Source organism: Tiliqua scincoides, chromosome 7 (genome assembly GCF_035046505.1).
Source record: "Tiliqua scincoides isolate rTilSci1 chromosome 7, rTilSci1.hap2, whole genome shotgun sequence".
In the NCBI taxonomy this organism is placed as follows: Eukaryota; Metazoa; Chordata; class Lepidosauria; order Squamata; family Scincidae; genus Tiliqua; species Tiliqua scincoides.
In genome coordinates this window covers 77,331,303-77,354,812 of record NC_089827.1, presented here as the reverse complement: position 1 = coordinate 77,354,812, position 23,510 = coordinate 77,331,303, and the positions used below count along the sequence as shown (strand labels likewise).

At 44.6% G+C, this 23,510-nt stretch overlaps 2 protein-coding genes across 2 annotated transcripts in view; both read left to right on the top strand.

Annotated features, from left to right (window-relative positions):
- Positions 1-21,039, top strand: part of GARIN1A (golgi associated RAB2 interactor 1A) — a 51,515-nt gene extending 30,476 nt beyond the window's left edge. Inside the window, exons 5-7 of the mRNA XM_066634515.1 lie at positions 6,418-6,571; positions 6,722-6,949; positions 20,916-21,039. Coding sequence (XP_066490612.1) covers positions 6,418-6,571; positions 6,722-6,949; positions 20,916-21,039 — 506 coding nt within the window. The remainder of the gene's footprint in view (positions 1-6,417; positions 6,572-6,721; positions 6,950-20,915) is intronic.
- Positions 21,040-21,491: 452 nt separating this feature from the next.
- MAPK8IP2 (mitogen-activated protein kinase 8 interacting protein 2) overlaps positions 21,492-23,510 on the top strand; it is a 114,750-nt gene continuing 112,731 nt past the window's right edge. The window contains exon 1 of the mRNA XM_066634514.1: positions 21,492-21,556. Coding sequence (XP_066490611.1) covers positions 21,492-21,556 — 65 coding nt within the window. The remainder of the gene's footprint in view (positions 21,557-23,510) is intronic.

Genomic DNA, 23,510 nt, shown 5'->3' with positions numbered 1-23,510 from the left:
GATATAGTTTTAGAAAATGCGTGAGGTACTGTGCCTTTTCATTCCTTTCTCTTTTCAGGTTAATGAAATGCTTATTAATTCCCGTTATCTGTAGACAACAATTAAGAACATAAGAAAAGTCCTGCTGGTTCAGGCCCAGAGGCCCATTTGGTCCAGCATTTTCCCCCACAGTGGTCCACTTGTTGATATTAAAACACATTAGTCTTTTAGCTTCCAATTAATCCAGTTTGGGGAGAGCCTTTTGGAGCACTCCACAATCTGATTTGCTTTTAATCACCCTGAATAGTTTGGTGTCATCAGCAAATTTGGCCACCTTAATGTTTACCCCTCACTCCAGATAATTTATGGGCAAGTTTAAAAGCACTGGTTCTAAGAGAGAACTTTGAGACACTCCACTTCTCACTTCCCTCTACTTACGCTCTGCTTCCAGTTCTTTAATCAGTTACCAATTCATAAAAGAGCCTATCGTCCAGTTCCATGCCTGTTAAGCTTCTTCAAGAGACTTTGTTGAGGGACTTTTGTCAAAAGTTTTTTGGAAGGCCAGTGATATAATGTCAGCTGGATTGACTCTATTCACATGCCTGTTGACACTCTCAAATAATTCTAGAATGTTATTGAGACAGGGTTTAAACTTGGCAGAAACCATGCTGATTCTCTTTCAGTCAGGCTCATTCTAGCATATGCTTAATGATTTTATCGGTAATTATGTTTTCTACCAATTTACTTGGAAAAGATGTTCCTGCTAACTAACAGATTTATCCCAGCTAATTGGGCAAAGAGGCATCTTTTAAAATTTTGGATCTCTATTTAGCCAGACTTATTTTGTTCTTGAAAACTGCTCTTAAGCAGAAATCTGGATGAGTACAAATTATATTTTCAATGGGAAATGCTAACTCATTGCAAACTATTCAAAGTTCAACCAAATCACATTTTAAATTCCTAATAACATAAAGAAAAAGTTGTGTGGCAGGACAAAATAGAATAAATAGCAATTATGGTAATTATGCTATCCACCAATAAAATGTTAAAGTCAACCATAAAAATGTTTTGAAAGCCGTAGCATCAAATAATGAGATTTAGCACCTCAGTCTTTAGTAGCAGACTGTGAGGAACTGTTTTACATTTCAGCTGTTTTCCCATTTTTTCCTTTTTTCATCTTTAGAACACTTTCTTTAGAACCCTTACTCACAGTAATTTATAGAAACACTGCACAAAAACTAGCACACTGTAAAATCAGAGTATGTAATTCACATGCTGTGAAATCATGGTGATGAGCTATTCATCCAACAGGCAGTGCATCTCATACCCAGTCCTCTAAAGCTCCAGAAGAGCACTTCCCCTATAGCCTGCAGGAGCACACCTGAGAAAGGGAGTCCTTCTAGACCTCTGTACTATCAGGGAGAGAAATCCAAAAGTAAAATCAAATCCTCTGAAACATCTTCCTGGGCATGTAAAGAAATTCATTCCTTTCTCTGTCTCCAGACCTCAAAATGGATAGAAAGTCTACCCACTGAGTAAAATGGAAGTTAGATTTTGCATCCATGAGGGATGTGGTCCTTTTTTTCCACACCATTCCTGGACCTTAAAATGGAAGCCTTGGCATGAATAAAGAGGAATGCTCTTAATATATGCAATATGGGTTTGAAAATCCATATACTGTATCCACATTTTATGATGTGCTTTTTTCCTCTTTTTCCTCCTCTCTTATTGATATGATGCATTGTACATTTATCATGAGCTCTGTAAGCTCATATCATCATCATCATCATCATCAAATTTCATGAATCACAGTTGTAAACTGATGTTTGAACAATTGATACAAATCTCACCCTAAATATCTACTAGGTATCGGTGCAGTATGTACAAAGTTCTCAAAAGTGCTGTTTTTGCAAATCTGATAGAGTTATTTCAGTAAGCTGCAGTTGTTTAAACACAACATTTATCAGCTGGTAAATCCTCATCCACACGGACATCTGCCTGACATCTAGGTGTAGATGAGGTACCAAAGAAGGATGGATGCTGTGCCAATTCTGGCGGTCTTCTGTAATTCGTCTGGTGTTATTGCCGAATTGGTGGTGGTGTTGTTATTATCCAAATTTCATGAAACACAGTTGTAAACTGATGTTGAGCAATTGATACAAGACTCAGCCTGAGACTAAAGTATCAACTAGGTATCCGTGCAGTATGTATGATGTTCCTAAAAGTGCCGTTTTGCAGATCACATAAGGTTATTTCAGTAAGCTGCAGTTGTTTAAAATAATTCGCAGAACTTTTCAAGATTGTTCCAAGTGCCCCGATGACAATGGGGACCACTTTGGCATGTTTTGTCCATAGTTTCATGATTTCAGTGGCCAGGTCTCGGTATTCTGTCATTTTTTCTAGCTCGTTTTCATTGACTCTGGCATCTCCAGGAACTACAATATCAATCAGCGAGACATTCTGATTTTCTGTTATTGTTATATCTGGTGTCACTCCCAAATCGGCCGTTTCAGCCACACTAGACGCTGTGCCAGAACGACCATTCAGAGCGCGATACCAGAGTCTTCCGAGACTGAAGTTTGCCAACAACATTGTTCGAGGTGTCATTCCATTTGAATTTTAAAATTCCACAGGATCTTGACTTGTTTGTTCTCCAACATCTTTTCAACCTGATTTTTCCAAACGTTTTCCAATGCTGGCAGATTGTACTTTTTACATAATGACCAATGGATTACTTTTGCAACTCTATCATGTCTGACTTTGTAATCCGTCTGCGCATTCTTACGCACTCGCACATCACAGACACAGTCTTTTTCCTGGCACTTAGTCTGCACTTAGAGTTTCCACCTATTTTCAGGATTTTAACCTTCATAGTATTTGTTTGTAGTGCCTGTTCTTGTGTGGCGAAAATCAGACCTTCAGTTTCTTTCTTGATGGTACCCAGTTTCAGTCATTCCCAATTCAAGTTGTTATCACTTTTTCCTTCAGTCTTTTTCAGGTGTTTTCCATGCAAAGGTTTATTTTTCCAACTACTCAACCTTTTTTCAAATTGCTGCTTTTTATATTCAACCTGATGAACAGGCCTTGCTGAGGGAGAATGAGCATGGCTTCTGTAAGGGTAAGTCTTGCCGCACGAACCTTATAGAATTTGTGCCATTGCCTTATAGAACCTTATAGAATTCTTTGAAAAGGTCAACAGGCATGTGGATGCAGGAGAACCCGCGGACATTATATATCTGGACTTTCAGAAGGCATTCGACACGGTCCCTCACCAAAGGCTACTGAAAAAACTCCACAGCCAGGGAATTAGAGGACAGGTCCTCTCATGGATTGAGAACTGGTTGGAGGCCAGGAAGCAGAGAGTGGGTGTCAATGGGCAATTTTCACAATGGAGAGAGGTGAAAAGCGGTGTGCCCCAAGGATCTGATCTGGGACCGGTGCTCTTCAACCTCTTCATAAATGACCTGGAGACAGGGGTGAGCAGTGAAGTGGCTAAGTTTGCAGACAACACCAAACTTTTCGAGTGGTGAAGACCAGAAGTGATTGTGAGGAGCTCCAGAAGGATCTCTCCAGACTGGCAGAATGGGCAACAAAATGGCAGAAGTGCTTCAATGTCAGTAAGTGTAAGGTCATGCCCATTGGGGCAAAAAAATCAAAACTTTAGATATAGGCTGATGGGTTCTGAGCTGTCTGTGACAGATCAGGAGAGAGATCTTGGGGTGGTGGTGGACAGGTCGATGAAAGTGTCGACCCAATGTGCGGCAGCAGTGAAGAAGGCCAATTTTATGCTTGGGATCATTAGAAAAGGTATTGAGAACAAAACGGCTAATATTATAATGCCGTTGTACAAATCTATGGTAAGGCCACACCTGGAGTATTGTGTCCAGTTCTGGTCGCCGCATCTCAAAAAGGACATACTGGAAATGGAAAAGGTGCCAAAGAGAACGACTAAGATGATTACGGGGCTGGGGCACCTTCCTTATGAGGAAAGGCTACGGCATTTGGGCCTCTTCAGCCTAGAAAAGAGACGCCTGAGGGGGGACATGATTGAGACCTTCAAAATTATGCAGGGGATGGACAGAGTGGATAGGGAGATGCTCTTTACACTCTCACATAACACCAGAACCAGGGGACATCCACTAAAATTGAGTGTTGGGAGAGTTAGAACAGAGAAGAGAAAATATTTCTTTACTCAGCGTGTGGTTGGTCTGTGGAACTCCTTGCCACAGGATGTGGTGATGGCGTCTGGCCTGGATGCCTTTAAAAGGGGATTGGACAAGTTTCTGGAGGAAAAATCCATTGGGGTATAAGCCATGATGTGTACACGCAACCTCCTGATTTTAGAAATGGGCTATGTCAGAAGGCCAGATGCAAGGGAGGGCACCAGAATGAGATCTCTTGTTATCTGGTGTGGTCCCTGGGGCATTTGGTAGGCTGCTGTGAGATACAGGAAGCTGGACTAGATGGGCCTATGGCCTGATCCAGTGGGGCTGTTCTTATGTTCTTAACCTTCCTTTTTTATAGTTTTTAAAATGTTCTCTATTTTTACAACTTTCAATAGTTTTTCCATGCTTTCGTTTACACAATCACTCAGACCTCTCTTTTCTTCTTCCACTATCTGTTGTACTTGAAGAAGTCAATGACCTCCAATTTTACATGGTAGATATAACCTGTCTACATCACTTTTTGGATGCAATACCCAATGCATGTTCATTAATTTTCGTTTTACTATCCAACTTTTCTGAGTCCAGACATTTATTCTGACCAGGCATCTAATTACTGGGATGGCCCATGTATTTATGGCTTGGATGTTATTTCCTCCTTTTAACTGTGACTTCAAGTTTTTTCATACCCTTTTGGTGCTTCTAAGATTCCTAAATACTTATAATTTTCATTATTTGACAATGTTTTCACAATGCATCCATTTCCAAGTTCTATTCCATCTAGGCTCTGTATCGTTCTACATTGCACTGAGAAAACTGCACATTTGTCAAATCCAAATTTCATTTGAATTTCACTGCTAAATATTTGCACTGTATTCAGCAGTGATTCAAGTTCAGTTGGGCCTTTTGCATATATTTTTAAATCATTATCTATAGCAGATGAATTATTTTTCCAGCTTAGTCTGAAATATGGTATCCCATTTTTGTTTGATTCAGAATCATTGACAAGGGAATTCAAGAGATGTAAACAGCAATGGTGATAAAGAATCTCCCTGAAATATGCCTCTTTTGATACTAACTTCCCCAGTTTCTTCACCATAGCCTATTAACATAGTTTTCCATTTTTTCACGTTTTCTTTGAGAAACTGCTGGATGTTCCTGCTGATTCCAAACATTTCTAAACAATTGTTGATCCAGCTATGTGGCAACAAGTCGAATGCCTTTTTATAATCTATCCATGCCATATTTAGATTTGTTCTTCATCTTTTTGAATTTTTGAGTACCATTTTGTCAATCAGCAGCTGATCTTTTGGTTGTCACCCAGTCTTCAATGGTGGAATTTTGAAGAACGTTGAATTGCACTGTTAAACGCTTGTGGAGACTTGTTAAGATGCGGTAACCAAAATCCATTCCTTTCAGTTCTTTACAAACAACTTCAATCCGTGAGGCATTTTTATTATGTTCAACTGATGATGAAGCAGAGTAGAAGGAGCTGTGGATGATGAAGCAGTAGGGTAGACTACTTGAGTGAAGGTGGAAAAAGACTTGTGACAATTCCAACCGAACACAGGCTAGGGCCCACTATAGGGCCTACTCTGTGGCTATGATGGCAGTGAAGCATTCCTTCTTTTCTGCCACCATCGCATCTGCACAGAGCTGACCAGCAGAATTGTTCTATGCTGTACAGGGTTTTCTCCATCAGACCCCACCAATTAATCAGGAGGAACACACAGCAGTTCACTGTGACATGTTTGCTAGGCACGTAGCAAATAAAATCGCTTGGATTTGCCACGACTTGGACTCAATGTTGACAGTGACTAGTGATGTCCCCATGGCATCTGTCAGTTCTGTTTTGTGGAATTCTTTTCAGCTTGCAGAATCTGAGGGTGTGGACAGGATCCTTTGGAGTGTGAGGCCATCTGCCTGCCTGCTGGATTTGTGCCCAGCGTGGTTGGTTAGATCTGCCTGGGAGGGACTGGCCAAGTGGACAGAAAGGGTAATAAATTCATCTCTGAGGGAGGGGGGCTGCCTCTGGCATTAAAGCAAGCAGTGGTTTGCCCCCTCCTGAAAAAGTCCTCTGGACCCCTCTATATTAGATAATTATTGGCCAGTCTTAATTATTATTAAGGGATTATTGAAAGGGATTATCTGAATCCCTTTCAAATCTGCTTCAGGCCTGGTTTTGGGACAGAGATGGCCTTGGTCGCCTAAGTGGATGACCTTTGCTGAGGGCTAGATGGAAGTGCATCCTTACTAATCCTTTTGGACCTCTCAGCTGCTTTTGACACCATCAACTATGGTTTCCTTCTGGGACAGTTGGCTGAAGTGGGGGTCGGGGGCATTGTTTTGCAGTGGCTCTGGTCCTTCTTGGTCAACAGATCCCAAATGGTGGTACTGGGGGACTCCTATTCAGCACCCTTGCCCTTGAGGTGTGGGGTCTTGTAGGGTTCTATATTGTCCCACATGCAATTTAGTATCTACATGAAACTGCTGGGAGAGGTCATCCAGGGATTTGGAGTTGGGTGCCATCAGTATGCAGATGACACTCAGCTATGTCTCTTCTTTCCACCTGACTCCAGGGTGGCTGTCTCTGTCCTGGAGCGTTGCCTGGAGGCAGTTGGGATTTGGAAGAGGGCGAACAAGCTGAGATTAAATCTGGACAAGACAGAGGTCCTGCTGGTACAGAAATCCATGATGCAGGTGCTGGACTATTACCCTACTGTGAAGGGGGTTTCACTCCCCCTGAAAGAGCAGGTTCGCAGCTTGGGGGTTCTCCTGGACTTGCAGCTGCTCCTGGATGTCCAAGTGTCAGCTCTGTCCAGGAGCGCTTTTACCCAACTTTGGCTGGTGTGCCAGCTGTGGCCATGCCTGTCTTAGGCAGATCTCGCAATTGTGGTCCATGGCATGATGACATCAAGATTAGATTATTGTAACACATTCTATGTGGGGCTTCCCCTGAAGGTGGGCCGGAAGCTAGAGCTAGTGCAGAATGTGGCAGTTCGTGTAGTTGCTGGAGGTCGGCAATTTGACTCTGTCATGCCACTGCTCTAGCGGCTGCACTGGCTGCCAATTCATTTCCCTAACATGTACACACTGCTGAAACAGAGACGCCTGCGTTGGCTCGGTCATGTCGTGAGAATGGATGATGGCCGAATCTCAAAGGATCTCCTCTATGGAGAACTCGTGCAAGGAAAGCGCCCGACAGGTAGACCACAACTGCGATACAAGGACTTCTGCAAGAGGGATCTGAAGGCCTTAGGAATGGACCTCAACAGATGGGAAACCCTGGCCTCTGAGTGGCCCGCTTGGAGGCAGGCTGTGCAGCATGGCCTTTCCCAGTTTGAGGAGACACTTGGCCACCAGACCGAGGCTAAGAGGCAAAGAAGGAAGGCCCATAGCCAGGGGGACAGACCAGGGACAGGCTGCACTTGCTCCCGGTGTGGAAGGGATTGGCTGAATTCAAAGTACTGGTTTTGACCTTTAAAGCCCTAAATGAACAGACTTCAAACTAACAGACTACTGAATGTGCGGTGGCAGTAAAGAAAGCTAATTCCATGTTTGAAATTGTTTGAAAAGGTATTGAGAATAAGATAGCTAATATAATAATGCCATTGTACAAATATGGTAAGGCCACACCTGGAGTATTGTGTCCAGTTCTGGTCACCACATCTCAAAAAGGACATAGTGGAAATGGAAAAGGTGCAAAAGAGAGCGACTAAGATGATTACTGGGCTGGGGCACCTTCCTTACAAGGAAAGGCTACGGCATTTGGGCCTCTTCAGCCTAGAAAAGAGGCACCTGAGGGGGGACATGATTGAGACATACAAAATTATGCAGGGGATGGACAGAGTGGATAGGGAGATGCTCGTTACACTCTCACATAACACCAGAACCAGGGGACATCCACTAAAATTGACTGTTGGGAGCATTATGAGAGACAAAAGAAAATATTTCTTTACTCAGCATGTGGTTAGTCTGTGGAACTCCTTGCCCCAGGATGTGGTGATGGCTTCTTGCCTAAATGTCTTTAAGAGGGAATTAGACAAGTTTCTGGAGGAAAAGTCCATCATGGATTACAAGCCATGATGGGTATGTGCAAATTCCTGATTTTAGAGGCAGACCACTTCAGAATACCAGATGCAGGGATGGGCACCAGGACGCAGGTTGTATCTCGCTGTCTTGTGTGCTCCTTGAAGCTTTTGGTGAGCCACTGTGAGATACAGGAAGATGGACTAGAATTCCTTCTGGGCCCAGTGAGCTGTTAATTTTTTATTTGTTAGTATAATCTAGTACAGGGGTGACCAAATCATAGCTTGCAAGCCACATGCAGCTGTTTGACCCATTGTGAAGCTCTTGGAAATTTGTTGGCTCCTTTTGCAGCACAATTCATATAAAAGGTAAATAAAATTTTTTTCAAGTTTCTTAATTATTTTCTGGGTATAAACTGTTCAGTGGATTAAAATATAAGTTTAATGTTCACAGTGAGTAAATATATTTAAGAATGTAAATGCTTCTTAAATACTGTGGCTCTCAAACATCCAAAGTTTATCACTTGTGATTCTTACATTAAGCAAGTTTCTCCACCCCTGCTTTAGAACATCATCCTTTTTCACCTTTGTTACACTCAGTTTATCAGGCTTAGCCCTTGAGAAGGTTAGTTCAGGTATGGGTATCTGCCCTTCACTTTCTTCATAAGTGAAGAAAGATGCAAAGAATTTATTCCTGTAATCTTCATTTCCTCTTTACAATTCCTCTTAAAGCTTCCGTTCAAGGGTCAATTGTCCAACTGCCTTCCTGGCATGTTTCCTGCTTTTGATATATTAAAAGAAATTAATACCTTGATGTTTCTAGTCATGTCCTCTTCAGATTCCTTTTTAATTTTGCCTCATTTATTTTCTAGCTTATATTTATTTTGCCAGAGTAGGTGTTCCGTTTTTTCCTCCTCACCTGGGCAAGACTTCTATTTTCTGAATAAAGATTTCTTACCTATTGTAGATCGTGAGCCATATTAGTCACCTCCTGGATCTGGTGGTGTCTTTCCTACTTAGTAGTATTCATTCATTGAACATATGTTCTAGTGGTTTAAATAAGCTTCTTGCATTCTAGGGCCTCTAGAAACACTCTTTCAGTGGTGGACATAGGGGAGAAGGGGGTGCAAATGTCCTGGATGCCAGGAATTTAGACGACCAGGGGCCACACCGCAACCCGCTCCCTCCGCCACCAGCTTTTAAAGCAGACAGAAACTGCGCTGAGAGTGGCCACAGGAGCACTGCCATTCTCGGCATGGTTCCTGACTGCATCTGAGGGCCACCCCCTCTCTTCCCCTTTAAATAAAGGGGAGGAAAGGAGGGCAACCTTCAGAATAGCAGGAAGCGGCATGCGCTTCCTCTGATTTAGGAGGTGATGCATGCACTTCTGGGGCTTCTTCACACCATAGGAAGTGGCGCCCAGGACAGAGGCAAGCACGCCCACTTCCTGGAAGTGGCGCTCACCTTTTTCCTGGGCACCGCTTCCAATGGCATCAAGAAGCTCCAATGGAGCCTGTTGTGCCACTTAGCTGCGAGAAGCTCCATTGGAACCAGAGGTGAAGCAGCATTCATCTCCTCCAAATTCAGAGAAGGCATGCACCATTTCCCACCACTCTGTCTGCTGCTGTTCTCCCTTTGAAAGAAAGGGGAGGAGAAGAGGGTGGCCCTCAGAATGGTTGAGGAGCTGTCCCAGCAAGAAGTAGTGTATATCTCCGAGTTCAGAGGAGGTGTGTGATGCTTCAAGCCCCAAAGGAGCAGTTTTTGTCACTCCTAATGGCATGGACAGCTCCTTTGAAGCTTTTTTATGCTACAGGAAGACACCTGGGAGGCAGGCGGCACCTCCTGGGTGCCTTCCCACAGAGCAAAAAATTTCCATTGGAGCCTTCCATACCTCCATTGGAGCTTCTATCAGAGCTTCTTCCTCCTTTCACCCCCCCTTTTTTCAAAAGGAGAATGGAGGAGGTGGTACACTGCAGTTAATTGCAGTAATGATGACATCACCACAATTACTTCGGGGTCTGGGGAGCAGTGGATGGGATTGTGTCCTTGGCAGGAAACTGCCAGGAATACCACTGCACTCTCTAGAGCAGCAATTTACAAGCAGTGGGCCACGGCACATTAATGTGCAGCAGATAGTCCACAGGTGTGGGATAAGAGTTTGGGGGTGGTCAGCCAACCTAAGATTTTGCCAACCAACATGCAGGCAAAGTTGCAATTTAGTTAAGATTATGCCTGTGCTTCTTTGAGAATAAGTTCCTTTTGAACTTCTGAGTAAATGTGACCTGGATCAGCCTGCATATCCATAGGTATCTCTTCCACTACCATCTTCACTGCAAAGCAAAGTTTTAATATCCAGGCTGGCCCTGACTAAGAATGATATCTCTTTTTTCCTCAAAATTTATTTCTTCTAAAGAAGAATTTTGAGCAACTTGAAAATTAACTGTAGTGTGAGCGTTAGTTGTGATGTTTTCTTGCGAACTTTGTTGAAATAAGTGCATGTGGCATCAAGCAAAGGGAATAGTCATATATTGGTCTATGCTCCCTTCTTCTTCAGAGTGTCCTCTCAGGGATTTCCAGCCAGGAGCAAAAAAAATGACCCATTCCATGGAGAGGCACCTAGCGTCTTGAACAACATTAAAGGTAAGAAGTTTTCCACTCTCTCCACATAGCTATATTCCCTGCGCTTTATCAAGGGAGGGATTAAAACCTTGTACAATTGAGATGAGTAGAGGAAAGGGCTATAATTTAATATTTATATCTGTTGTGTCATGATTGTCCATAGTATTTTAAAACATAGAATTAGGTCCTTACCTACACTGCTGTCCTGTTTCCTGTTAAAGTTCTGTTAGTCTCCTCCCTGTAGTGTGCAGGTTAATTGCCTACACATTGTGTTCTTCAGTGAAACAATAATGTTCCTTGATTAAGCAAGAACCACTTGTGCTTTAAGCAAAGCACAAACGAAGGTACTGTAATGAATGCAGGGTATGGAGAGGTGAAGGGAGGCCTGGTTCCACAAATAACTGAATCTGTGTATATAAGATCTGAGAATATGAGGGGATGCCTGTATAACTGAAACTCTCTTAGATGTATGGTCTCTTTAAGAAGGAAAAGCCCAGTACAAGAGACAGCAAGGAATAAGGGAACAGCAGATTCATTAACTCATTTCAGGCTTTTTCTGGAGCATAAGCAGAGTAAGTGGGATGGTGGAATTCCACTTATAGTGGAATTGCCTGTACTATTTAAACTGTTCATTTTCTCTGTCTTTTTTGGGAGGGCTGACCACACATACATGATCCCTTGCCAGATGCAGGGAAGGGCATCAGGATGCAGGTCTCTTGTTGTCTTCTGTGCTCATAAGAAAAGCCTGACTAGATCAGGCCAGAAGCCATGTAGTCCAGGTTCCTGTATCTCACTGTGGCACAGTAGAAGCCACAGGGAGCACATAAGACAACAGCATTCTAGTGCCCTTCCTCACATCTGGCATTCTGAAGTAACTTACTTCTAAAATAGGAGGTTGCATATATACATCATGCTTATAACCTGTGATGGACTTTTTCTCCAGAAATGTGTCCAATCCCCTTTTAAAGGCATCCAGGCCAGATGCCATCACCACATCCTGTGGTAAGGGATTCCACAGATTACCTACACGTTAGGTAAAGAAATATTTTCTTTTGTCTGTCCTGACTCTCCCAGTAGTTGGCAACCTTCAGTCTCAAGAGACTCTGGTATCACGCTCTGAATGGTGGTTCTGGAACAGCATCTAGTGTGGCTGAAAAGGCCAATTCGGGAGTGACAGTCCCTTTCACACCGGGAGCAAGTGCAGTCTGTCCCTGGTCTGTCTCCCTGCCTATGGGCCTTCCTTCTTTGCCTCTTTGCCTCAGTCTGTTGCCAAGTGTCTCTTCAAACTGGGAAAGGCCATGCTGCACAGCCTGCCTCCAAGCGGACCGCTCAGAGGCCAGGGTTTCCCACTTATTGAGGTCCATTCCTAAGGCCTTCAGATCCCTCTTGCAGATGTCCTTGTATCGCAGCTGTGGTCTACCTGTAGGGCGCTTTCCTTGCACGAGTTCTCCATAGAGGAGATCCTTTGGGATCCGGCCATCATCCATTTTCACGACATGACCGAGCCAATGCAGGCGTCTCTGTTTCAGCAGTGCGTACATGCTAGAAAAATGAATTGGCAGCCAGTGCAGCCGCTAGAGCAGTGGCATGACAGAGTCTTTGCCTCAGACCGTTGGCAAAGTGTCTCTTCAAACTGGGAAAGGCCATGCTGCACAGCCTGCCTCCAAGCGGGCCACTCAGAGGCCAGGGTTTCCCACTTGTTGAGGTCCACTCCTAAGGCCTTCAGATCCCTCTTGCAGATGTCCTTGTATCGCAGCTGTGGTCTACCAGTAGGCAACCTTCAGTCTCAAGAGACTCTGGTATCACGCTCTGAATGGTGGTACTGGAACAGCATCTAGTGTGGCTGAAAAGGCCAATTCGGGAGTGACAGTCCCTTTCACACTGGGAGCAAGTGCAGTCTGTCCCTGGTCTGTCTCCCTGACTATGGGCCTTCCTTCTTTGCCTCTTTGCCTCAGTCTGTTGCCAAGTGTCTCTTCAAACTGGGAAAGGCCATGCTGCACAAGGCATTTCCTTGCACAAGTTCTCCATAGAGGAGATCCTCTGGGATCCAGCCATCATCCATTCTCACAACATGACCGAGCCAACGCAGGCGTCTCTGTTTCAGCAGTGCATACATGCTAGGGATTAACGCTCGTCCAGGACTGTGTTGTTTGGAACTTTGTCCTGCCAGGTGATGCCGAGGATGCGTCGGAGGCAGCGCATGTGGAAAGCGTTCAGTTTCCTCTCCTAACACCCCATTTTAGTGGAAACCCCCTGGTTCTGGTGTTGTGTGAGAGGGAAAACAACATCCCTTTATCCACGTTATCCTTCCCCTGCATAATTTTATTTATCTCAATCATATCTCACTCCAGGTGCCCTTTTTCTAGACACCTGTTGCTAGACACCTGTTTCTAGACACCCCAATGTTGCAGGCTTTCCTTGTATGCCTGACTGTAATCTATTCCCTGACTGTGGAGTTTTCTCAGCAGTTGGTGAAAGACTGTGTCAAACACCTTCTGAAAATCCAGATATATAATATCCATGGTTTTGTTCGCATCCACATTCCTTTTCAAAGAATTTAAAAGGCTCAGGAGGTTCAGGAGGGAATTAGAGGGCAGGTTCTCTCCTGAATTAGGAATTGGTTGAGGAGCAGGAAGCAGAAATGGGCAATTTTCACCATGGAGAGAGGTAAAATGCGATGTGCCCCAAGGAACTATCCTGGGACCAGTGCTTTTCAGCCTGTTCATAAATGACCTGGTGACAGGACTAAGCAGCAAAGTGGCCAAATTTGTGGATGACACCAAACTTTTCATAGTGGTAAAAAACAGAAGAGATTGTGTAAAGCTCGAGATGGATCTCTCCAAACTAGGAGACAAGACAGCAAAATGGCAGGTGTATTTCAATGTAAAAGAAAAGTGAGGCACATTGGGGCAGAAAACCAAACTTCACATATAGGCTAATGGGTTCTGAGCTGTCTGTGACAGATCAGATCTTGGGGTGCTGGTGGACAACTTGATGAAAGTGTTGACCCAATGTGCGGCAGTGGTGAAAAAGGCTAATTCCATGCTTGGGAATGCCTGAAAAGTACCAGTTCAATGCACGGCAGCAGTGAAGAAGTTTAATTCCATGCTTGGAATCATTTGAAAAGGTATTGAGAATAAGATGGCTAATATTATAATGCCGTTGTACAAATTGATACTAAGGCCACACTTGGAGTATTGTGTCCAGTTCTGTTCATCGCTTCTCAAAAAGAATATAGTGGAACTAGAAAAGGTGCAGAAGAGACCTACCAAAATGATTACTGGCCTGGACTCCTCCCTTACATTGAAAAGGCTGCAGCACTTGCGGTTCTTCTGTTTAGAAAAGAGGCGCCTGAGGGGGGACGTGATTGAGACATACAAAATCATGCAGGGGATGGACAGAGTGGATAGCGAGATGCTCTTTACACTCTCACATAACACCAGAACCAGGGGGCATCCACTAAAATTGAGTGTTGTGAGAGTTAGGACAGGCAAAAGAAAATATTTCTTTACCCAGTGTGGAATTTGTCTGTGGAACTCCTTGGCACAGGAAGTAGTGGTGGCATCTTATCTAGAGGGAATTAAGACAAATTGGACAAATTTAAGAGGGAATTGGACAAATTTTTGGAGGAAATGCCCATTATGGGAAAAATCATAATAGGTTTGTGCAAACTTCTGATTTTAGAGGTAGGCTACTTCAGAGTGCCAGATGCAGGAGAGGGCACCAGGTCACATGTTGTGTCTTATTGTCTTGTGTATTCCCTGAAGCATTTGGCAGGCCACTGTGAGATACAGGAAGCTGAAGTAGATGAACCTTGGCCTGATCCAGCTGGGCTCTTCTTATGTTCTAAGGACAGCCATTAGTTGTTTGTTTGATTTTCTCTGTAAACCACTTTGTGAACTTTCCATTGAAAAATAGTATATACTGTTAATAATGATAATGATAATAATGATAATGATAATAATAATAATGATCATCATCATCATCATCATCATCATCATCATCTGTTTACTATGAGCTGTATGGAGTGTGTGCATATTATGAATTAAAAATATATTCCAGTTACTTGTAATAATGATTAGTTCCAACCATGAAGGCCAGGAATGGCGAGCAGGCAGAGGTACTGGAAGGAGACTTTTGCACAGCTAAAGAAGACCATAGGACAGTTGCAAGGTACAAATTCTGAGAGGTAGGGAAGGGCAAGGCCATGGAGAGACTTGCAGAAAAGGACAAGGAGGTTGGGTTGAATTCCTGGGCTGATAGAAACCAATGAATGGATTTAAACAGAATGAGGTGTGATCAAAATGATACAAGAGGTGAATGATTTTAGCAGCAGAGTACTTAGCATAAGGGAAGAGATGGATATGAGCCAATGGAAGACTAACAAGTAAGACTAACAACTATCAGATTCTCCTCTCTGCGACAGTGGCATCACTAGGGTTTGCGTCACCTGGTGCGGGATGCCAGCACATCACCCCCATGCAGTAGGCGGGGCAACAACCCAGTTGTTGGGTGTGGTGATGTACCATCACTCTGCCCCCACTGGGTTTTTGGCTGTACCTTTTGGTAGAACAAAGATAGAACACATTCTGCATGAAATTACGCATTGATTAATATATAACATGCTGGTATTATTCCTCCAAACTGTGATTTTGGTCACTAGTGGTGTCACACTGCGCCTCAGGGTGTCAACTTACTAACACTTTATTGCAGCAGTTCTCAAATGTTTAGCACAGGGACCCACTTTTTAGAATGACAATTTGTCCAAGACCCACCAGAAGTGATGTCATGGTTGAAGTAACATAATCAGGCAAATTAAAATAAATAAGTATAAATAATTAAAGTTAAACAAATACATAAATAAGCAGAAGCCAGCCCTGTTCCACCAAGTGCATATCCTCTGTAGTCTGCCTGCAATAACACACCCCTCCAAAATCAGTAAGGTTTTCAGCCCTACCCAGTGGCCAGTTCAATTTAAGAACTTCTGTTTAAACCAGATGACTGTCAGGATCCACCTGGCTTTGCAAGTCTCAGAAAGGTTCACCTTATCAGCTGAAGCCTCTGTTTTGATCTTTTTTAATGGGGGGAGGGGGAGGCTGCCTTTTGGAGCACTTGTTTAGCTCCAGGTGCATAGGATCAGGACCATTCTGGTAGCCTTGCACTCTCCTTTACCTGATCTTCCACACCAGCCAGGGCACGTTTGCTTACTTGCGAGTAAATGCAACCATGAGGCTTAGTTTTGCTTTCCATAGGGCTCAATACATTCATCTGCTTGGAGGGAGGGACTTCCTTCTCAGGTGTTTTGGGGGACTGCATTCATTGGTTCAGGACCATTTTGGTGTTGTTGGATTCCTCTCAGCCTTCCCTTTCAGACGAACTAAGGCAAGTTCACCTACTCGCGAGTAAACGCACAATACGGCTCACTTTCACTTTCCATAAGGATCCATGCATTTTTTGTTCTCCTGTTTTTTGGCCATAACTTTTGATAGAAAGGAGATATTTCACTCTGGTTTTTTGCATTGCATTCCGCTTGAAATTCTGCATCCAGTGGTATATAATATGATGGGGTTACTCCTAACCACCGTGCTTTTAGTGTGTCACCCCCCCAGTGCTCATCAACCCCCCTGTGCGTGGCACCTGGTGTGGCCCGTACCCCTCACACCTCCCTAGGGACGCCACTGCTCTGCAATCAGATTGAGGTTGTTTCTAGGGCTTCCGTTTTGCACACAAAGAGGAGCCTCAGCATTTCCTCCACAGCATAAGGTGCTTCTGGACAGCAGTTAATATGTCTATGTTTGTCAATGCAGGCTGAAGATTGCCATCAGGTTCTTTAGTCACTATATCTAAATAAAATAGATCAGATTCAAATAGATCAAATTCAGATCTAGGCTAATGTTCTATTTCCAAAAGTAGCCAGTCAGATTCTCCAGTAGATAGAGAGAATCTGGGCATGAACACTGCAGCCAGCCCACAGAGCTTGTTCTAAGGACACAGTACACAGGAATGCCTTTCTTCGAACATGGAGGTTCCATTCACTAACTTAGTTCAGATTAAAATCCCCACCACACACATCATATGTTTCAATATGTGTTTATTAGTAGTAGTTGTTGTTGTCATTGTTAATAGCACCATTAAAATACATAGTGATATGCACAATATGAGGGGCCCCTGCCCTAGACAGTCAGGAGAAGAATGGGAGAAAAAGGGAATTAGGGAACAACAAGCAGCTCTTTCTGTTGCTTGGACTTTATCTTAGTTCTAGTATGGAGAGTGGACCAAGGCCTGGTGCCAAAAGCTTTGTGGGAAAGTTGGGTTTGAAGAAGGGGTGTGAGAGAAGTTAGAGAAGTAGAGTATTGAACATCTGTTCTGGGAAGCTGTTTGAAGCAGAAGGGGACAGCAAGTCAGAAAATCACTGGAAGGAGCAGGAGACCCCCGGATGATAGCAGATCATGGGTCTGGAGAAGCAAAAGATACTAACAACTGCGCAGCAGGATACAAGACCAGAGAGATAGAGGAGGATAATATTATGGAGGACTTTGAAAGTTACAATGCTCAGAAGTTGACTGGGAGTTGGCAGAGGCCTTTAAGAAAGGGAACTCTGCGTGCTGGATTAACATGAAGCTGGCTGAGATGAGCCAGTGGAAGATCAGCAAAGAGGAGATCCTGCCTTCACAGTTTTTCTGTACTCTGCCTTGCAGTTCAATTCAATAATATGCCCTGTTGTGTGGGGTGTGCATGGTGCAAAAGGCAGCTGTGATGAATCTCCCTTAGAAACAGCAGACAGTTCAGGTCCATTGCATCTGATCTGGATATCTTACCCTCCCTGGATGGAACAAGTCATGAACTATGGCAACAAAAGACTGTTTCCTGGCTCCAGCCACTTTGTTGACACAGCAGCCTGCCTGCAGCTATTGGATGGAAATAGTACCCATGTCTTGAGGCTGAGGCTGAGCTGTGTCAATGGAAAAGAGGTACCAGCTGGTAAGGACAGACTGCAGAATCCAAAGAATAATACATCTGTTAGACTGGGCATGAACTAATGTGTGGACACCTTTGAGCATTCACTGTATAATGCCATTTCTGAAATCTGGGATTAGAGTGCACTTTCTGGTCATAGCTATGGCAAGAATGGGCAAATAGAGGAAGAAATGCAAATAGCCTGGAATATGTGTTTTGAGTAATAGGATGTAATGTACACACAAAGTAATCAAATTTTTTTTTAAGAGAAGGAAAACTGGCAGCCCTCAAATTGGCACTCAAAGTCAGAAGAGAGGCAAGGGGAGGAGTGAATAGTTGTGCCTCCTCTGAATGCGTGCAGCCTGGGGCACTTGCAATCTTTGCCCCCTTCCCCAGGTGTGCTAGTGTTCTAGAAGCTACAAAAGGCATAATTCCTGCAGGAACCACTCATTGGACCTATATCTGCTCCTGTGCTTTACTTGGTTCATCCTAATGGCATTTATTTGGCTACCAGCAGTGGGGAAGGATAGGTGTGATGATTGGCTCCTTGCATGTTGAACTACCATTATGTTGACATTAGGCTGGCTAATACATCAGTGATGGGCTGTTTCAGGGTTTCTGTGGATGCTAGCAGTGTTACTGAGGGGGCTACACCAACAAAGAGGCATGCAAGCTGCCCCCTCCTCTTCAGAGCAGGGACATGCAGTGTGGGCGTGGCAGGTGAGCAGAACTTCCCTGTCATTGTCTGTGGAAAAACACTGCAACTGACTTGCCTGCTTACACCTGAGGAAGCTCTCCCTACATCTGAGAAGTCTTTCCTTACACCAGCTTTCTTGGTGCGAGCAGGCGAGGCAGCTGCGGTGTTTTTCCATGGACAATAACAGGGAAGTTCTGCCTCACCTGTTACTCTGAAAGGGAGGGGCTGCTTGTACACCTGCAGTGATGCTCCATTCAAAACACAGTGCTTTGCAAGCTGAGGTGAGGCTCCCTGAAAAAACATAGTGCTTTGCACCCCCTCTAGCTATACTACTGGAGCCCACAGGAGCCAGCCATGCTGTTGGAAAGTACGATCACTATGAATTGCCTTCCCCACCCTGGACTTCTCCAACCAGTTCTAAGGAAAGACCCCCTTGGGTTCCTCCTTCGGCCTACCTCAGCCAAAGAAAATATCAGAACACCCACCTATCATCCAATGATTTTGAAGGAAAAGAGAGCCCACTCCCACCTCTTGATGCAAAACTAAAACATTAACCCTTCTCTGCCTCCTGGCTGGAACTTCCTTTCTTCTTGCTCTGTTTGAATGATGGCTCTATGAGGCTTTTCATGCCATCAAAAGGTAGAACAGCACACCAGACACAGACAGGTTCGAGTCTGCATGAATGGACTGCCAAGTCAGTGGCCTCAGACTCAGATCAATGCCCAAATCATCAGTGCAGGTGACTCAAGTCTCCATGAGTCAGCAAAAAAACGCTGATTTTTTTTGTTTCTTTTTTTCATCTCCTGAAAGGCTGATACTAGGAGGCAACCATATATGACTTATATAGCAGCCTTTCAGATGCCACAGATGGAACTTCCCTGGAAACCTGGCAGCTGTTACACTGTCCTGAACACTGTCCTGTGTATCCCTTCTTCAGAGATTAAGGTGAGATCTCAGCAACCAGGGTCTGTAGGCACAGTGGTGAGTCCGAGGCTCCTGGAAAACTCTGCCAATTAAGCTAAATGCCACAAAAGAGGCATACAAGGTAGAGCAAGGGTTTCCACACTACAACCCAAGGGCCAAGTCTGGCCCACCACAAGGTTTTATTCATCCCACTGCAACTTGTTTTTTTGTCAGAACATTTGCTAATGTTTGACATTTTATTATATATCACATCTCAGTTTAAACATGGCATTATTTCCTTATAATTGTCAGATTTCTGTTTTGTTCTGAGTCACATCCTGATGATTAGAAAAAAGATGCAAGTAAAATGTGTTCATTTAAATTTCATTCATTTATTTATAAAACTGATTTTTTGTGTGGGGGAACAAAATGTGTAAATTATATTATACATTCCTTGTTAGGAAAAGTTTGGAGAATGCTGAATTAGAGTGTCGCTAAGTCTTCCTGACAGGATGTATTACCATTCTGTCCCCCACACTGGATTGACCCAGATTACTCCACTATGTATTCTTTGGATCTGGAAAAAAATATCTTGGGAAATGGAAGCCCAAGTTTCTGGTTTCTGAAGATGTAACAATAGCCTCCAGCTGCTAGCAGCTGATGTGACCTCCCTTTGAGGATGAGAATTGGGGCACCTAGTATGGTTGCATCTTCGCCTTTATCCAGAGACAGTTACAAGCCATGATGGTATATGCAACTTCTTAGTTCTAAAAGTAAGAACAGAGCTTAACCTGAAGCTCTACTGAATGGCAGGAGCAAGGGAGGGCACCAGGATGCAGGTCTTCTTGTTGTCTGGTGTGCTCCCTGGGGCATTTGGTGGGCCGCTGTGAGATACAGGAAGCTGGACTAGATGGGCCTATGGCCTGATCCAGTGGGGCTGTTCTTATGTTCTTAACTACAATTCCCAGGAGGCCTTGCAGGTCTCTTGTTATCTGGTGTGCTCCCTGGGGCATTTGGTGGGCCGCTGTGAGATACAGGAAGCTGGACTAGAAGGGCCTATGGCCTGATCCAGTGGGGCTGTTCTTATGTTCTTAACTACAATTCCCAGGAAGCCTTGCAGGTCTCTTGTTATCTGGTGTGCTCCCTGGGGCATTTGGTGGGCCGCTGTGAGATACAGGAAGCTGGACTAGATGGGCCTATGGCCTGATCCAGTGGGGCTGTTCTGATGTTCTTAACTACAATTCCCAGGAAGCCTTGCAGGTCTCTTGTTATCTGGTGTGCTCCCTGGGGCATTTGGTGGGCCGCTGTGAGATACAGGAAGCTGGACTAGATGGGCCTATGGCCTGATCCAGTGGGGCTGCTCTTATGTTCTTACCACTAGAACTGTTTTTTCCTATCTGTACCACCATTTCTGAAACATTCCCAACCCTGGAAATCTCTTCCCTTCAGTTCACAGTGCTGCATCTTGTTATGGACAAAGGAGACCATGTGGGGTCTGTGACCGTAAATAAAGAATGATGATGATGACAAAGGAGAGCTTGAGTTGCCTCAGACCCTCTATTCCACTAGGTCTGCCCCTCCACAAGGTGTGCAAATTGCTTCAGCATCTGGCCCTGGACAGTTCCCTCCGGGAGAAAACCTCAGCGTAGAGTTCTTCAGCACCACCGACGTCGACAGCTCCACCGTCTCCTGAGGCTGCACGTCTCTTAGAGGAGAGACGAAACGCCGCGGTTCCCGAGAAACCCGGGGGGGGGGGGTGAGCCCTTTGTGTTTTTCCGGGAACCCCTGTCGGTTGAATGGCGAGATATCTGGTGATTGGAGGCCACTTTCGCTGTAGCGCAGCCGCATCTGCAGGAAAGGGGGGGATGCTTAGCTTCGCCACTCCTCCTCCCCGAAGTCAGAGGGAGGTGCAGTCTCCTCTCCCCGCGCAGTAGCTGCGTGCGCTCTTTTACTGGGGCCTTGCCGGAGAGGAGAGATGGATGTAGCTGCCAACGGCTGCGGGCAGCATCCGCAGTGACTGACTGACCTCAGCCCCAGGTCCGGTTCCGACTCTTATTGCCTCCGTCTCTCTTCTCCTCACTACCGGCCTCGCCCTGCTTGCACTCCTCGCTGCCCTCACCTCGGCTCAGCTGCTCCAGGGAGAAGATGGCGGATCGGGCGGAGATGTTCTCGCTCTCCACCTTCCACTCGCTCTCGCCGCCGGGCTGCAGGTAAGGGTTGCCTCGATGCTGCGAGGATGGGATCGCGCCGGAAAGGACATGCTTGCCAGGTTGCACTCCAAAAAAAGAAACTGCGAGTAAAACAGAAGAGGCAGATATGGGTTGAAATCCTTGATTTCATGGAACTTAATTACGAATTAAGCTGTTCACAATTGTCAGCCATGTTCCCCACTTCCTTTCCTAACAGAACCTGTTTCCACCTTAGATGTGCAATCTAAAAATAACCCCCCTCCCTCGCCTTTATAAGTGGTTAGCTTGTGGAACTAAACAAGTCCAGTCCCTAGAGCTGATGAAGGGGCTCCGTTAACAGAGACTGAGAACATTGCCTAAGGGAGCCTTGCAGGAAGGCTCCTTCATCTCCTTTCCCTTCTTGGGTAGAGAGTAAGAACACTGAGCTTCTTTCTCCAATGTGAGCTCCTATGTGGCAGGTTCATTCTGCTTCATGTACCACCCAGTGAAGAGGAGGTAACTAGTCCCTCCCCAAGAAACTGCCTCCATCCAGAAATGCTCTCCTCTGGGGCTGCCATCCTTGGGGCTGGGTGAGCTTGGTGAATAAATTTGTCCTTTAGGCCTTGTTTTATTTGTTGCTTTGGGTCTGCTTTGGGATCCTATTCTTCTTACAATGGGATTTTCTCTCCCAGAGTTCTGCTGTGTAACAGGTCCTAACTGGATCAGTCTGAATCCTATTGAGGTAAGGGTGTTCAGTCTTCCTTTCACTATAGAAAGAGTGGCTCATCCAACCCAAGAGTAATTATTACCTTCTGACCTCTCTCTTTCTCCACATCTACATACTGCAGAGTTTTGACATTCCCACATCTTCTGTGCTCCCTTTTCCCTACCCCAACACTTTAATGTGTTGGGGACAAATTTTTCTCACTTAATCTTCCTCTGTTAGATCCTAGCAAGCCTATTCAACTCACTATTCTGTCTTGCTCCAGTTTTGATTTTATTCCTACCTGTCCCAGTGGGCCCAATGATGCCATTACATTTTCTTTTTTCCTGTACATGCTTTGGAGTGGCACAAGTCCAAGCTAATAAGTATTTGACATTCCTCCTCCCATCTAATAGTCCTCCAGAAGTCCTCCAATAATCTATTAGGACCACATCTGAGTACATTAGCAGAAGGTTGTAGGACTCAAACTTGGAGAGCTTCTCAAAGGAATGACTTGATTTGAATTATGCATAAACATGGCCTATCCATAAATGCTGTGCCTTAAAAATCTGAAACTTCCCTAATTACCAGTGAACTACACATAATGTCTGGGAGATGCTGCTTCTCCTGGCACATGGGTTCTCTTCCTCTTCCCTGTGCCCACCTTGGATGAAACCAGATTTACCTGGTTTTAAAGATAAGTACCTTTATAAAATAAGGTTTTAGAGAGTACCCCTGAGAGCATGTGCATTTCCCAGTAGAGAGCCAAGATGCTTGTCTTGTCTTGTAGCCCCTGGCACCAGCAGCAGAACAGGGGCTGGGAGGTGCTCTTTGGATCCTGCTACTCAAGTTCTGGGTTTCAAAGGAATGGTGTTCTGGCTCAGAGGGCAGAGTCATCCCTGTTTTGCTTGTAAATGTTCCTGGTTCAGTCCCTGACAGCAGTTCCAGGTAGGCCATTTGGAAAAGAATTGTACCTGAGATTCTAAACAATTGCTGGTAATCAGACAAGAGAGAGCTGGATGGTCGGAGCAACTGCATATCTTATATAGGCAGAATCTGGGATGGGATAGGGTGGCAGTCCCCTGGTGGGGAGGGAGATGAAACATCCTGAGGGGAATGAAATAGATTGCTGCAGGTGTTTCCCAGAGTTTGCATCTCGTGTACAGTATACAGTTTTATAGAACAAGAGTAATCTAGCTGGTGGCACATGAGTTCTGAAAGATTCTGATATTTCTTGGAATAGAAAAAAGTGTAAGGAACTCTCAGAGGCTGTATGCTGTGAGATAGTTGAGC